Source organism: Brienomyrus brachyistius, chromosome 14 (genome assembly GCF_023856365.1).
Source record: "Brienomyrus brachyistius isolate T26 chromosome 14, BBRACH_0.4, whole genome shotgun sequence".
In the NCBI taxonomy this organism is placed as follows: domain Eukaryota; kingdom Metazoa; phylum Chordata; class Actinopteri; order Osteoglossiformes; family Mormyridae; genus Brienomyrus; species Brienomyrus brachyistius.
In genome coordinates this window covers 23,219,632-23,235,005 of record NC_064546.1, presented here as the reverse complement: position 1 = coordinate 23,235,005, position 15,374 = coordinate 23,219,632, and the positions used below count along the sequence as shown (strand labels likewise).

Genomic DNA, 15,374 nt, shown 5'->3' with positions numbered 1-15,374 from the left:
TCTGAGATCGAGGCAATACTATTATTACCGAGGTAGAAGTAAAAAATAAATAAACCAATATATTCATAGTTTCCTATACACGTTTCAATCGGATAAAAAAATGTTAACGAAACTGACGAGGCACATATAACAAGCCGACCAGAGAAATTTACGCAGCTAACATGGATACCTAAGTTGAATTTTCACGAGCCGCCACCAGATGGCTGCAGTAATTTAGTTCGACAGGGCGTACTGGTCTGGACTATCTTCAACACAAGCTTTCCCAATTTCTCACAATAATCTGCTTTTTCACTCGACCTCCTTAATTTCGTACTTTAGTAGATGAGTGTGTAAAACTGAACACCTTATTAAAGTCACAAATTAAGACGCATAAAAAACGCGCAAATACGACCGAAGCAGATTTATTCGTGGCTTAATGCTGCCCTCTATCGGTCACATTAATTGAAATTGTTCAAGCGCTGGAAGAAAAACTGTATTTCTACTAGAGAACTACATTTTCCCTGTTAATTTCATTTGCAGCTGTGTGATTGGTCAGAGCACAGGGTGTTGTTTTGGCACTAAAAAACCAAAAGGGCTAAAGTCTAAAGTGCGCACTTGCTTGGGAGTAGTGCCTGAAGGCTGTCATTGGCCAGCTCCACCAGCCAATCAGCGCAGATTATCCAACCACTGACAGTTAGTCTGTGTGAAATCAGCTTGCCTCGTGCCCATTCGCTGGCATGGCGCCTCTGGTGACTCTCAGGGTGTGACGTTACAGGCAGTATTTACAGTAGATAGTCGGTTATGTTGGTGACGTGAAGCTGCAGTGTTCACACTTGATTTCTGACTGTTTATGGAGAATAACTTGAATTAGTTTTTACTTTAATCATCTTCATTGTTTGGTATTCAGTAGGTAATAGTGGTACACTTTAATTGGTCACACCTGGCCAATTAATCACCTGCTTTCCTGTGGGTGTAATGATATTGCTGGTTAAACAACGGCCATAAAGGCCTTAAACAGGCTGACTGGAGGTAGGGTGGGGTTTTGGAACGGGCAGTCACCTTAGCGTTCTGCAAGAGGCTGAAAAGATAAAAAGATAGATAAAAATGATCTGCAACAAGTACACACGGAACACCCACGTCTTAATGTCTGGCTGCATTTCGGTCCCAAGGCCAGATAAGTCAGGCTTTTAGTATATCTCTGTTAGGTACATAAGAAGTTTACTGAGAGTATACTTACTAATTTTTTAGTTTACTTATAATACAGTTAAATATACTTCTTTTTTGTAAGGGGGCATGCACCGAAACGAGCAGAACGCGTTCCTAACTTGGCAGATCTCCAACTCGTACCCCAATACATCATAGGCTGAACATGCATCATGCAGCTCAAAACCTTGGAGCCGATTCCAACGTCGCCTTCTGCGTTGGGGTTTAAATACGGAGGGACCACATTACCCAGATGCCGCCAGACTATTGGCGCAACGCTATTGGCAGACGCGCATGTCACTCAGTTACAGACGGGCTCTCCTATTGGCTGGCGTGGTTCTAACTTCTTAGGCGCAGACCCCGAGTCCGAAGTCACTTATTTTTGACGCGTCCGGCGAGTTTGGGGTTGTTCGCAGTGCTTCCGACGGCATGGTTTCATACGGCGTGCGGTGCCACCGGATGCTTTTGGGCGGTCGCGCCGAGGCCGGGGCCCTTTCGGCGGGGCTGTTGCGGCAGCGGCGGTACTCGAGCGCTACCCCGTCAGCCCCGGAGCCGAGCGCGGCCGCAGCGTCCGTAGCTGCACCCGATCAGGTAAACGCAGGTGCCTCTCGCTAACTCGCCGCACAAAACCACCGTAAGTCGCCGTGCTTCCTAAATCTCTGCGTACTTTCAGGCATGATTCCCTCCCTGTGCCTGAACTCCAGTTAAAGTGGAATATTGCACCGTGCGCTCCAGTCAACCAGTAAATAAGACATGGACTTCTAAAGTGTGTCGTAATTACAAAACAGGTTTTAACCAGAAACAGTTTTTGCAGAAAAATGGCATAATGCATGTTATACAGCGATGCACTAGCCATGTTCCGAATCGGTGCGTTTGCACAGCCGTCCCGGGACTCCCAGTTCCCACCTGCACATTAAGCGGGTCTGTGGGTATACTGGCACGCCTGGTGCACGTCTGATCGGGCGTAAAACTTAAGCAATGGTATTAAACAGGCTTAAAGAGTAATCTCTGCCTCGTGGGAGTGATACGTGATTCAGGTGTGGGTGTTTCACTGCGTGTTAAACAGGGGTAAACCCTCTCGGTGTCACCGAATGCGTAATTTGCAGGTCTACATATTAAAAATAGCTGTGGTACAGTGTACCTTCGGGCACAATGACCTGTTTTATTTTTTCCTGGACTTCAGCATTAGGGCCCTGCTTATGAGGTGAATTTCTGGTAATCTTCCTGAGCTGTGAGTGTCAGGCTCTGGGCCCTAATTTATTGATATTTATGGAGACTTTAAGTGTAAATGAGTCATAGGGGATCAGCTCACTAGTAGGCAGAGACTTTGCAACCCGCCTCCTGATTTCTTTGTGTCTTATGCTGACACACTCATTCCTGAATGGGCAGATCATTTGGAAATCACAGAATGCAGGACCTGGGCTCTTAATGTACATTAAATGATTGTTTTACATATATAATGTCGAGTAGGGGTGTGTGTGACAGAGTGCAGTGCTGGTGTTTACTGCCCCTATAACCACGCATTTGCCCCCCACCCCAACCAAAACAGAAACTATACTAAAGGTTAATGAAGCTTGTTCCTTAAGTAACAGGTAAAGAAGTTGCATATTCTGTTAACCAGCTAGTTAGCTAGAGTTTTTAATATAAATAGCTCTCTATGTATTAATTTTTTGAAGTTTTTTTCTTTTTTTTTTTTTTGGGGTGGGGGTGTTATTTTAACATTGTGTACGGCCCTAGAAATAAGAAACCTCTTTGTCTGTCTGCCTGCGTGTGTGTCTGCCTGCGTGTGTGTCTGCCTGCGTGTGTGTCTGCCTGCGTGTGTGTCTGCCTGCGTGTGTGTCTGTATGTTAGAGAGAACATGTGTGAGAGAAATGCCCCCTCTGTTGTTCCCGCAGACTCCGGTCCCCCGCCGGATGCTGCCTGCAGAGACTGCGCCCTTCTCCTCCTTCCTGACGGATGGTTTCGGTCGCAGACACAGCTACCTGCGGATCTCGCTGACGGAGAGGTGTAACCTGAGGTGTAAGTGTGTGAGCCAATTTCCTGTATCCCCGACTTCTATCGGCTTTTACAGAAGAGTTATCTGCGTTGCAGTGAAAAAATATCAGCAATAAATAATTGAGCTGGAACATGAAAGTGTGTATGTGACGTTAAAGTGGGTGATGGGCTCTGATCCTGGGGGGGGGGGGCTCTCCTGCAGGTCAGTACTGCATGCCTGAGGAGGGGGTGACGTTAACTCCCCGGGCACAGCTGCTGAACACACAGGAGGTGCTCAAGCTGGCCCGCCTCTTTGTCCACGAGGGGGTGGAGAAGATCCGGCTGACGGGGGGGGAGCCCCTCATCCGGCCTGACATCCTGGACGTCATTGGTGAGCTTTCGAGGGTCCCGCTTTGGTCTCGCTGTTAGTCCCCATTTATTTCCACTTCCGAAGTCGCCGCCGCTTGGTGTCTCTGGGGCTCCTGTACGCCTCAGCGCTGCCCTGCCGTTCTCCATCTCGCCCTCCCTCTCCCCTCTCTGTCCTCCGTCTGTATCCCCTGCTTATCTTATTCTTAAGCCTGTGCAGAGCTTCTGCACCCCATCAGATCAATATCAGCCCTTATCTTCTAATTCTCATAGATTTTTGGGCTGTGATTTTGCATCTGGGTGGGACTCCTTATATTTTAGGTGTACCCCCCCCCCTTCCTGTTTTTGGGAGCCTAGACAGGATCAGGTTCCTGGATCCTCCCCACCCATCCCGGGAGGGGATCTGGATGTTTACCTTCTGACAGTCGTGCCCTAGGGTGTTATCCATGCCGCATGGATGATCCCTGGGGGGGCCTTTCTGGCATCTTTGAGCTTGCTGGTGTTTTTCTCAGTCTGACGTTTGATGGGTTCTCCCCCCCCCCCCCCCCCCCTCCGCGTTCAGCCGAGCTCCGGAAGCTGGAGGGTCTGAAGAGCATCGGCGTTACGACCAACGGCCTGAACCTGACGAGGCTGCTGCCCGGGCTGAAGCGGGTGGGCCTGGGTCTGCTCAACGTCAGCCTGGACTCGCTGGTGCCAGCCAAGTTCGAGTTCATCGTGAGACGTAAAGGTGATTTCTGCACTAGGGGCGCCGTTCCGGGCCTCAAGGGCGACTTAAACGGCGTCTTTCAGAGGACGTGTGGTCAGTGTGTGGTTCAGCCGGCCAGGGTACTGTGCCTGTGAGGAGAAGGTCGCTGGTTCAAATCCCATGGTAAGCAGAGTGATTTCACCGTTAGGCTCTAAAGCCAGGCCCTTAATCCCAGTTGCTCCAGGGACTGAGACCCCGCTTTCTCAAGCAATATTGTTTGTCGCTTTGGACAAAAGCTTGCAATAAATAATTAAAAATGTAAAAAAAAAAAGTGTTAAATGAATTTGCCATTATTTATTCCTTGCTAACAGAGTTTTCACATATTAGTAAGTCTTATTTTAAACACCATCTGTAGCTGGTGAAATGCTGGCATGGTACTGAGGAACACGGCAGCAGTGAGCAGTGCACCTAAAGCCATCGCGCAGGGAGGCTTGGCCTCACATCTACATGCGGTCACAGCGCCGCCGGCTGCAGTGCCAAGAAGGGCAGTTTGAGGCCGGCTTCCTGTCTGCTTTATTTTTATTCGAACAGCTCTGCCGTTCAGTTTGAAAGGATACTTGCAATTTACAGCTTTTCTGGGACGTTCTTCCTGAAACCAATAAGAGAGTGAGCTGAGATTATGTCCCTGAAGGTCTCTGCCCCCTGCAGAGCAGGACTGTGACCAACGCCTGTCCTGATGATGCCTGCTTAGGCTCTGGTCCCCGGGCTGCGAGTTTTTCTGTCTTAGTTGCCCACAATCTCTGGAACAGAGCTTAATCTCGGCCATGAATTTCAAACCGTTTGTCTCTGTATTAGTCTGCTGGATTTCTGCCCGAAAACCGCTCTCGCGTCATGGCGCCGGAACCTCGTTCTTGTGGAATTCGGACGGCTCGGTCGCATGGTTCCGGTCAGGACCGCGCGGCTTCCTGTCGCTTCCGAATGCTCTTGTGTTCGTGGCCATGTGGATGCATATAATTACAGAATCACAGTGACCCGAGTTTATTTGAGGGAAACCCTTTTAAGGGGAGGGTTTGGAGGAAGACGTAGGTGCTTGAAAGCTCCTCGGAGGAATGCGTCCTCTGCTCTCCAAGTCATCCACTATGAAAGCTCAGGGGTTCTGCCATTCCGACCGCATGCTGAAAAGCATTCAGCTGTGCTCTGACTTCGAAAGAGACCTTCAGTGTGAAGAGGACGTCCAGACCAGGACCTCGGGTGCTGCGGTGGGCAGCATGATTGGTGCGAACATCACTCCGGAGCCTTTGGCTCGGAAATGCGTGACCCTGGCAGCTCAGACAAGGTTAATGAAACGCCCCTCGCCTTTCCGAAATAGGCCGCCAATCTGGCAATAGGCGCGGAGATGGAGTCAAGGTGGGCAAGCTGTGAGCCGCTGGTAGGAGAACGCAGAGAATCTCCGTGGGCTGCAAAATGAGCTGGTTTGACCAGATTCGAGCTGACAGCTTAATTTCTGTCCCAATGCCGCAGGATTCCACAAGGTGATGGAAGGCATCCACAAGGCCATTGAGATGGGATACAACCCCCTCAAGGTAAGTCGCGCAAGAACGAGCAAAGCAGCTTTGGGGCCATATTTTAATGGTGCATTAAAGGACATTCCTTGATCTAAGCCTAAAATTTAGATATTAATGAGTCAGATGGTATTAAAATATCTGTGTTCAGTGGCTTCATCTTACTTGGGAATTCAGAAAGGTGACACTGAAGTAGACGTGAATAGTTTGATGGCACGGAGAATACCTCCTCTCGGATAGTGACAGATGGCTGCCACCACGTGTACCATGGATGGTGGGATATCTGCTCAGCTTCAACCTCCATGGTGACGTCAGCAGAGACGGAGCGTCACGGGCTCGGTTAGGGAGGCGTGAAATGTCCAGGGGGGCTTTGCAGTGGCATATTTCCAGAAAGTACTTGAGCTACTCCAGCTGTGTAAATGGATAGTTTGTCAACTTGCAATGGGAACGCGAAGTACAGAAAACAGTGACGCGTTTTTAGTGACTTTGTCGGGAATATGCTCTAAATTCAATGCCTGTGATGTTCCGTATCTTGGTTAGTCTAGAGGAATGCTGTGTCTGTGCACTGCACACTGCCCACTGCAGGTAAACTGCGTGGTGATCCGAGGCCTCAATGAAGACGAACTGGTGGACTTCGTGGCCTGGACGGAAAAGAATCCCCTGGAGGTTCGCTTCATCGAGTACATGCCGTTTGACGGTGAGTCGCGTGCCGTTCGCCTCAGGTGTTCATGGTTGCTCCGTCGTCTGGGTGCATCATCTTCAGACACAAGGCTTCAAGACTCTCTGAATGAAATGTCTACCATGTAATATCTCCACTCCACAAACATTCTTTAGGACATGTGGTCAATTTTGGGATTCGAATATTTCTATGTGTTGGTTTCACCCCACAGGCAACAAGTGGAACTTCAAGAAGATGGTGAGCTGTCAGGAGATGCTGGATGGGATCCGGCAGAAGTGGCCTGACCTGGAGCCACTGCCTGGAGGACAGGCGGACACGGCCAAGGTCAGCTCCTGTGTGCCAGGTCACCATGGAGATCCTATGGCCCCTGTGGACTGTGTGAAAGGAGACCCTCCAGACTGACGACCTCTCCTGTCTCAGATCTTCAGGGTTCCTGGCTTCCAGGGCCGGGTGGGCTTCATCACCTCCATGTCCGACCACTTCTGTGGCTCCTGCAACCGGCTGCGGCTGACGGCTGACGGTAACCTCAAGGTGGGCCCCAGCACGCGGCCGACGAGTGGTCTGCCAATGCCGTCTGCACCAACATGTGGGATTATTCATTGAATTCTGCGGCACGCTCAGGTGTGCCTCTTCGGAAACGCGGAGGTATCCCTCAGGGACTATCTGCGATCCGGAGCTACTGATGAGGAGCTGCTGGAGATCATCGGAGCTGCTGTGGGCAGGAAGAAGAAGCATCACGCAGGTGCGAGTGTGGCGGAGATGTCTGGGGATGGGAATGGGGAGGGGGTGGGCTCCGCCCTGCCAGCTGGGAATCCGGTTTCGACTAGCTTGGGTAACACGCTCTTCAGCTGTGGCATTTTCTGTTAAAATGGATGGAAGAGCACGGATTACCGTAAAGGATGTTGTTGGCCTTCCAAGGATGCCTTGATGTGTGCATGAGGGCAAATTGGGGCACCTACCGGGGGTGGGGGGTGGGGGGGGGAATAGCGAGAGCAGTGCATGATGAGTGATTTCTGGGACATGGCAGCAAAATTCCAATTAGAAAGCTTTCTGCAGTGGTCAGTCATGTTAACGGCGTATGTTTGGTCCAGCAAAGTGCCGGATTATTTAATGTGTCAAAGACCTTGCATATCATTAGTATTTATTTTTTTATTCGTTCAGTTTCTTTTTATCTTTGTTTTACTAATTTCATTTCCAGCAAAGTCGCAGAAGCAGGTTGGAAAGCGTCTGGCTACACAGAAGTACAGTGTATGTTTGTGTGTGTGGTACATGGACCATGGAACTCGGGGATAAGCTTAGTATGGGGGGGGACCACAGGCCTGCACCAGTACGTCTGTGATCCAGTCTCGCCGGGAACTACAGGGTGTAAGCTTTAGTGGTTCTGAAGGCGAAGGGCGAGCCGCCTCCTCATCACCTTCCTGATGTTATGTTTTTAGGTCTTTGGTGCTCTAATCCACTCCTTAGTCTTCTAGAACTCTCCACTGATGTCTGGTCATATCCCGTCTGTGTTCTGTGCCGCAGGAATGTTCAGCATCTCCCAGATGAGGAACCGGCCCATGGTCCTGATTGGTGGGTGATGCAGTACGTACTCTGCTTACCCAGCACACAGCTGGACGTGCCATTCGGTCACTCGGCAGGGTTCCCTGAAATAATGTCACAATCCAAACCTGCTCCTTCTCCCTCAGGTACTGCTTCATCAGGTCCTCCTTCCTCCTCGCCCTCCACCCCCCCGCTGCAGTTTCTGAACCCGCTCCTTCAGCTCCTAAATGCAGTATCCCCCAAGCCAACTCCCTCCCTGAGACTGTACCACTCCCTCTGTGGGGGTCACTCTGACAGCAACACCACATGGTGCCTTTTTAATAGCACAGCCTCTGGTGACCCGGGTTCCGTCATAGACAGGGGCAGCCCCCGGTGGAACCGCGCGTCGTCACAGCACTGGATCACTGGGACGTTTAAGGGAGCGACCCTCCCTGCATTAAGCTCCCGCAGAGGATTGTGGGATTGTGACAATTTGACAGCCGGTTTACAGGCATCGAGAGCCAAACTCGCAAGGCAGCAGTGGCATGACAACGTTCTGGGGGCGGCTCACTTTGGACTGGGCAGTCCCTTCATCAACAGCCAGCTGGGGAATGGCGAAGACGGACCCCCGCTTAAAAGCACTCCGAGTGGCAAGCATGGACAGTCCTCCAGGATCCCTGCCGAGACCGACTCCCTGTCAACACCACTAGCCAGTCAGCTGACGCACATAGACGCCCAGGGCCGTGCCCGTATGGTGGATGTGGGTGCAAAGCCCGTCACCCTCAGGACGGCAACTGCCGGGGCTGTGGTGCACCTGACGCCCAAGGCCTTTAGCCTGGTGAAGGAGAACCAGCTGGCCAAGGGCGACGCCCTGACTGTAGCACAAGTCGCCGGCATAATGGCCGCCAAGCAGACCAGCACCCTCATCCCGCTCTGCCACCCGCTGCCACTGGACCGGGTGAATGTCACCTTGGAGCTGGTGGAAGCAGAATGCACGGCTGTCGTCACGGCGACCTGCCAGACCACCGGCCGCACCGGGGTGGAGATGGAGGCGCTCACGGCCGCCTCCGTCGCTGCCCTCACGCTCTATGACATGTGCAAGGCAGTTAGCCGTGACATCACTATCACGGATATCAAACTGTTGAGTAAGAAGGGGGGCCAAAGAGGCGACTACCAGCACAAATGCCTGGGCAGGAAAAGCCCCCCCCACAACCCCAAAGACCCAGCACTGGAAACGGACGACAAATGAATTAAAAATGTTTTAGTGGGATGTTTATTGCAGTCATCTCTAAAATGGAGATTAATTGCAACTCTCCCAAGCTGAATGCGAGTGAAGAGGATTCTGGGAAATTGTGTATTTGTGTCTGAGCTTAAACACAATAGGTCGGGCCACCCGGTATTGTTCTCCCTCAGCCGTCCAATCGCAGGCTGGCTGTCCCAGCATGTCACTGTATAAAGCCAGGGCTTTGTGTCCACCCTGCGCTGAAGATCCTCTTAAGATTAAGTGCTACAGTAGGATTTGTGAGCCTGACCCCTGGTGTCTCTGCACTGCTGCCCCAGTGGTTAAATAGAGGTACTGCAGCTTATCTGAAGAATGTTTCTTGTGTTGCATCTAGCTGAAGGCACAGCAGGGAATGTAGGGCTGCCTCTGCTGAAGCCTAGCCAATAGGAATGGGGAAAATCAACCACGCACAAATGTCTCTCTAAGCAATACCTTTTTCTAACAAACACTGTGCTCGTACTATTTTGGGTTCGGATGCTGGCCGATTGGTCGTGACATCGCAGATCGTTTTGGTCAATTTTGGCTGCTTAAACCTCTCAGAACAAACCTGATTGAAGGAGTGTGAAAAAGAACATCGACCGCAGTAGTGGCCAAATGTGAAAAAGCCTGAAAAGACCCCCCCCCCCCCCCCCCCCCCCCCCCTGCCACCCAAATGACATAAATACCTTTTCTATACTGAAGCCACGTGATGAATGATTTGCAAACTCCCTTTGGTTCAAATGATGGGCTCTAGCACTTTGTTCTAAGCATCTCGAAGTTCTAAGGTTGTTTTATTTCCAGAATTTAACCCAGGGGAAGTGACCAAGGGGCAATGCTGATTGCTGCTGCCTGCTGTGTGTGGCCAACGAGACACTTCCTCTGGGTTCAATCTTAAGGTGCCCTTAAACCAGTGGGATGAAGTGACGATGCAGTGCTTTACCACCCCTCTGGCGATTTGTCAAGCCAAAGCGGGTTTGTGAAATGTGACAATCCTATTTTTAATGTTGTTTGTGAGTCACATTTATGGTTGCATACAAATAATGTAGTCAAATCTTATTTCTTTTGTGTGTTGTGTGATATGCCTTTTTGGAAAATAATCCAGGAATGTCTAGTTAAGAGTAAATCTTAAATCTAGATAACATGTATTGCCCAAGTTCTAATATATGCTAAGAGTCTTAAAATGTATGTTTGATAATTCAAAAGCTTCATTTTTCTATGACAAGGACACTGACACTATTTTTAATGCCGTGAAATCCTGTGCATCCCGGCTGTTTATGACTCTGCATTATTCTGCTCTGGTTATTGATTTTGGACTTTTATGTTTGAATATTTTTCTTTAGCTTATCTCTACCTGCAATGTTAAATCAGGATTCAGGTGTCATTTCCACCCCTGCTCTGTGTGCGTGGGGTCGGCGTGTCGTCCCTGGGTTGCGCGGGTCCCCCTGCCCCGTCTGCACAAGGTCGGCATGTTGTCCCTGGGTTGCGCGGGTCCCCCTGCCCCGTGTGCGCAAGAGGTGCCCATTTTGCCTGGGATAGACTTGGTTCCATGGCACCTTCTACTGGGTAAGTAGTTGGAAGATTACTGGGCAATTAAAAACCTGGCCAGACATTTTTGTTAGCTGAAGTGCTTAAATTTGAACAGAGGTTCAGCTGGAGTTTTGGCTCTGGGACCCCCCCCATGGCGCCTGTGCATGCCCGTCTCTCTGCCCTTTACCCTCAGGCTTGAATGCTCCCGGCTGGCTGATGGCTGTCTGCTGGCACTAGGTCTGGAGTTCTGTCACAGATGGCAGTTTTATCTACCTCTGTGTTTTAAGGTATCTTGCGTATTGATATAAGAATGCATTTGCTTTCACTAATAAAAGCACTAACTTGACATGATGGTGAGATTTTTCTGCGATTATATTTAAAATTGCTTTCGTTTGACCGTTCAATTCTCACAATTTCCACAAATTCATTGGTGCGATTCATGTTCTGACCAGTATTTTAAGCAGCTTTCAGCTTTAGTACCACTGGGGGGCAGCACTGTATTCTGGTATATTTTTAAAATTGACTTGGAGTTGTACTTACCGGTTTTGTCTACAAGTGATATTAATCTGTGATACTTGTGCTTCCATCATAAAGCGTGCAAAGCACACCGGCACATAGGGGACAAAGATTCATTTTATTGTAACCCTACAAAATGCGAGCAAAAAGAACCTAAATAAAATTATGGTAAAACAACATTAAAAAAACAGGATTCTGAACAGCTCATTCTCGTACAAGTCTGAAACTGACTGGCAAATACAAACAGTATAATTATTTATAATCATTTTATAGAACATTTTTATTGTGTATGCATATAAAATACGGCAAACTAAATAAGGCAAATAAATAGAGGTACAATTTACAGGTAAATTGAACATTCCTTAACTTTCGTTTTTACCTTTTGTCAACAACTAAAACGGTGTACAAAACGTTAAATGGCTGTACAGCTTTCACAAGAGTTTGTTCAACTCTTACAAATACGAATGTGTATATAACTAGTTTAAATTGGGTGCAACTTCGCTTAAGCCTCGCTCCAGACGTGTGTACGTGTCACTGCGCGAATCGCACTGCAATCGTGCCACCTGCTGGCCATTTGGTGAAAACACCAGTTTCCTGCCAGACGCCTGTATGAAAACGGGTGAGTAATATTAAGTTACTTCTTTCTTTTGTTGGAAAGGGATTCGAACAAACGCAGTGGCATGTCAGGTGTTAGTGTGCCTTGGCCCCAGACACTGGATTTCCGGGATAATCTGTGACAGCGATTTGCTCGGAGTGCCTCTGCGCTGAAGGTGACGAGATAATACTGATGATTTTGGAACTGTCCTTTACTGTGAAAAACAGGTTTCCGCTATTTAAATAAATACCACAATACTGTTAACTCGGGGCCCTTCTAGGTGCAAACGAAGGGGAAAACCCCGTGTGTGTTAAGGGGCCCATCCTTTCAGGAGTTTTACTCTTTAGTAAATGCCTTGTCCCAACGCACACGGGTATTTTTTTAAAACCTAGCTCTTTATGCGTTTTGGCCTTTTGTTAACATGCAAACGGCGTTTCAGGCCTATCCACTTTGACGTCAGAGTTCACTGTTCACATTAGGTGTCTGCTTTTTTAGTGTGTTTATGTGGGCGTAGATTTTTTTTTTAATGTTTATAACGGAGGAGGGAAAATGGTGTTTTTAAACATACCCGTGTATGTGTGGACAAGGACTTAATCTGTGGGTGTACATTTACACATTAAACTTGTATGTGATGAATTACGCAGTAGCATTTTTAGTCACGTGGAGCTGCGAGTCGGATTTCCAACAAGCTTTGGCACTGATTTTCTGGTACAAAAAATGAGTGTCTACCCTCAGACAGTCATATGTGGGGTGTGCAGAGATTTTTGGAGGGTGTAAAGGAGCCGACACTGTGGGCTCAGGCTGAGTTGCACCCTATTTAACCAGAACTTTCTTTTTCAAAATTGATTTGCTGGAGAGCCTGACAGCATCCACAACAGCCAGGGTACCGGAACGCGAAGGAGAGAGAGGCACTTGAGGGAAAACAGGGAAATACAGGAAAAAGACTTTTGGGGCATGGGGGATGGGGGGGCTGTGACCTGGCCTGAATATGCTCCAGGGGGAATGGCCGTGAATCCCGGGCGTGATGGAAGTGGACACCCCGCAGTGGAGGTCCATTGATTCCTATTAGAGATTTTTCTGTATATGTGTTTTATCTTTTGCTTTCCTGCCACTGACATTTTCACATTCACTGAAGAAATGAGTGACCAAATAAGATAATAGAGAGAGATTGATGCGAGATCATTGTGCTGTGTGTGTGAGGTCCACGTGCTGCTCCTTGCCTTACATTTGTGCTGTTATGGTGCTGTGAGTGGCACGCCGATCCCATTTAGGTCACAGTACCCTATCCTGCGGTGCAGGGATCCAGCACACAGTTTCACAGAGTGTTTATCTCTGCAAATATCGCATGACGCACTGTGAACACAGTGAGGAGTGGGTAGGACGCACTGTCAGCGCCTTGCGGAGCGGGTATGATGCACTGTTAATGCAGTGAGGAGTGGGTAGGACGCACTGTCAGCGCCCAGCGGAGTCTGTATGACGCACTGTTAACGCAGTGAGGAGTGGGTAGGACGCACTGTCAGCTCCTTGCGGAGCGGGTATGACGCACTGTTAACGCAGTGAGGAGTGGGTAGGACGCACTATCAGCACCTTGCGGAGCGGGTATGACGCAACATCCTGTGCTGATGCAGCCAACACCTGCGGGGGGTGGTTCTGGACCGGAGTCCCATTTCCATTCCTAGTTTAGGTCTGCTCAGGTGGAGGTGGCCCACGCAGGATGTCAGGGAGACGGAACAAACAGGTCACGGTCTGTCACGCCTCCAGCAAGCCAGGCCTGGTCCAAATCCTCTTAATCCCCTGCGAGACTGCAGCCCCTGGACTCGACGCCCGTGCAGCTGTGGCTAAACGCACAGCAAGCGATGCGATAAAGCCCTTCCAGGGAAGGGAGCCCCCAGGGTCTTCCTGTCCAGCATCCGCCCCAGGAAATTCGACGCCACTTAAGCAGCGTAAGTGTTTTTTAATGTATTCTCTGACCGGACCTTTTCGGACTGTTGAGGAGTTATTTGTCATTTGTTATTATTATAAATGTAATATCTCCAGGCTTGAGAGTCAGCTGAGAATGTAGCAGTAATCTATCCACTCTGGGCCAGCTAGTTTTAGTGGGGAAAAAATGGAGATGTACAGCTGACGGACTCTTAACCTGTGAGGATGGTTTTTAAAGATGGCTGTCCATGATGCATCCCTGAATGACTATATTTCATGTCTATATGAGAAATATATACTCTTTTTTTTTTTAACTGTAGAAGTTGTCTGTCTTTTTTCTTTCCATCGATGTGTTTTCTAAAAGCAGCCTCTGCTGTTTCTGAGAAGCTCGCAGTCTGACTCATCTTGCACTTGCGAGGCGGCGAAGCATCAAGGCCAAAGATGGCAGAGGGACCCGGCTGAGGTTCTGAGCTCCTCAGGTCCTGAGGATCCAGGTCTCTGCCTTTGGAAGGCAGCTCTCTCCTGTTTCTCTATCTTGTTTTGAGTTTGGTTTTCCAGATAGTTTCCCTTCTCTTATCTGCATGTGTGTGTGTGTGTGTGTGTGTGCGCGCACATTTTTGTAATTATTATATTGCGGGGGCCAGATTTCCCCACAGTATGATTAAAAAAAAACATGTAATTTTTTACCTTGTAGGGTAAAACATTTTTTTAGTCTCCACAAGGATAACTTCAATTTAATAAAAAAAATTGTGACTGCAATCAAATAACTAAAAATGCCAAAAGTTTTGTGTTTAGTTTGGTAACTTATGGTTAAGGTTGCCATTGTTGAGGGTTTTTCCCATAGAATGAATGGACAGTCCCTGCAAAGATATGAATATGTGGAGTGAGTACGTGCGTGCGTCTGTTTCTGCGTGTGCGTGCGTTGTCTCTCCCCAGCTCAGTAGTTCAACAAAATGACCCCATGAGTCCTTGTCACCTGACTGTGGTGAGGTTGGCTTCAGGGGCTGATCTTCCCGTCAGGCTGATTTTCCCCAGACCAGAGCTGATACATCCACTCCACCACCTATGTCTAGTGCTGAGGCACCTACACAAACACTTAAACAAGCCAAAGGTCCATCATCACAAAACCTTTGGAAAGAAAAATGGAGGGGAGCAGGGTTGGGGGCAGGCACGCCGCACGTTGTGCTCATATCTTCCCAGGGGCCTTCAGGAATCGACCTCGAACCCTGAGCCAACAGATATCCAAGTCCCAGACAAGAGAGGTTTGCTGTGCTTGCTGGGGATTCTCCCAGGTTGTGCTTGCAGGATTCGTCACTGCGCCATCGTTCCTTCCTTTGCGTCGTTGGGTTTTGAGTGTTGGGTTTCTGTCCGTTGTCCATCCTGAAGAGCGGGCTGTGTGCTGGCCTCTCTAAGTTGTTGTGAGCATTGCGATACTTATGTAGATAACTGCAGGGAATGGACACAGTGCAGCTGGAAATCGCTGCAATCAGACGAGTGAGGGAGCCAAGGACCACGCGTTGGTCACATTGAAATGTGCATCGAAACAATGGATCCTTTGGGTGCTCTTTAGAACATCACTTGGGGTTGAT

At 49.0% G+C, this 15,374-nt stretch overlaps 1 protein-coding gene across 3 annotated transcripts; it reads left to right on the top strand.

Moving 5' to 3' along the window:
• Positions 1-57: 57 nt before the first annotated feature.
• mocs1 (molybdenum cofactor synthesis 1) lies at positions 58-11,100 on the top strand. Of its 3 annotated transcripts, none has more exons than XM_048974445.1 (11): positions 58-1,008; positions 3,078-3,201; positions 3,380-3,547; positions 4,085-4,249; positions 5,729-5,790; positions 6,355-6,466; positions 6,660-6,772; positions 6,869-6,979; positions 7,070-7,190; positions 7,970-8,017; positions 8,134-11,100. In XM_048974445.1, the coding sequence occupies exons 2-11, from the start codon at positions 3,096-3,098 to the stop codon at positions 9,213-9,215; spliced, it is 2,088 nt and encodes a 695-aa protein (XP_048830402.1). In that variant the 5' UTR covers positions 58-1,008; positions 3,078-3,095; the 3' UTR covers positions 9,216-11,100. The 3 variants fall into 3 exon arrangements, with proteins under 3 accessions (XP_048830402.1, XP_048830401.1, XP_048830403.1); XM_048974444.1 differs by lacking the exon at positions 58-1,008 and adding an exon at positions 1,036-1,773; XM_048974446.1 differs by lacking the exon at positions 58-1,008 and adding an exon at positions 1,039-1,773 and having other exon boundaries at positions 7,970-8,029; positions 8,134-8,271.
• The last annotated feature ends 4,274 nt before the right edge of the window (positions 11,101-15,374 follow it).

Bases quoted from the DNA above. Each gene is read 5' to 3' on its own strand.
- mocs1 (XM_048974444.1), top strand. From the start codon at position 1,612: ATGGTTTCATACGGCGTGCGGTGCCACCGGATGCTTTTGGGCGGTCGC. The intron at 3,202-3,379 runs GTAAGTGTGTGA...GCTCTCCTGCAG, and splicing joins GGAGAGGTGTAACCTGAGGT to GTCAGTACTGCATGCCTGAG. The intron at 3,548-4,084 runs GTGAGCTTTCGA...CTCCGCGTTCAG, and splicing joins TGACATCCTGGACGTCATTG to CCGAGCTCCGGAAGCTGGAG.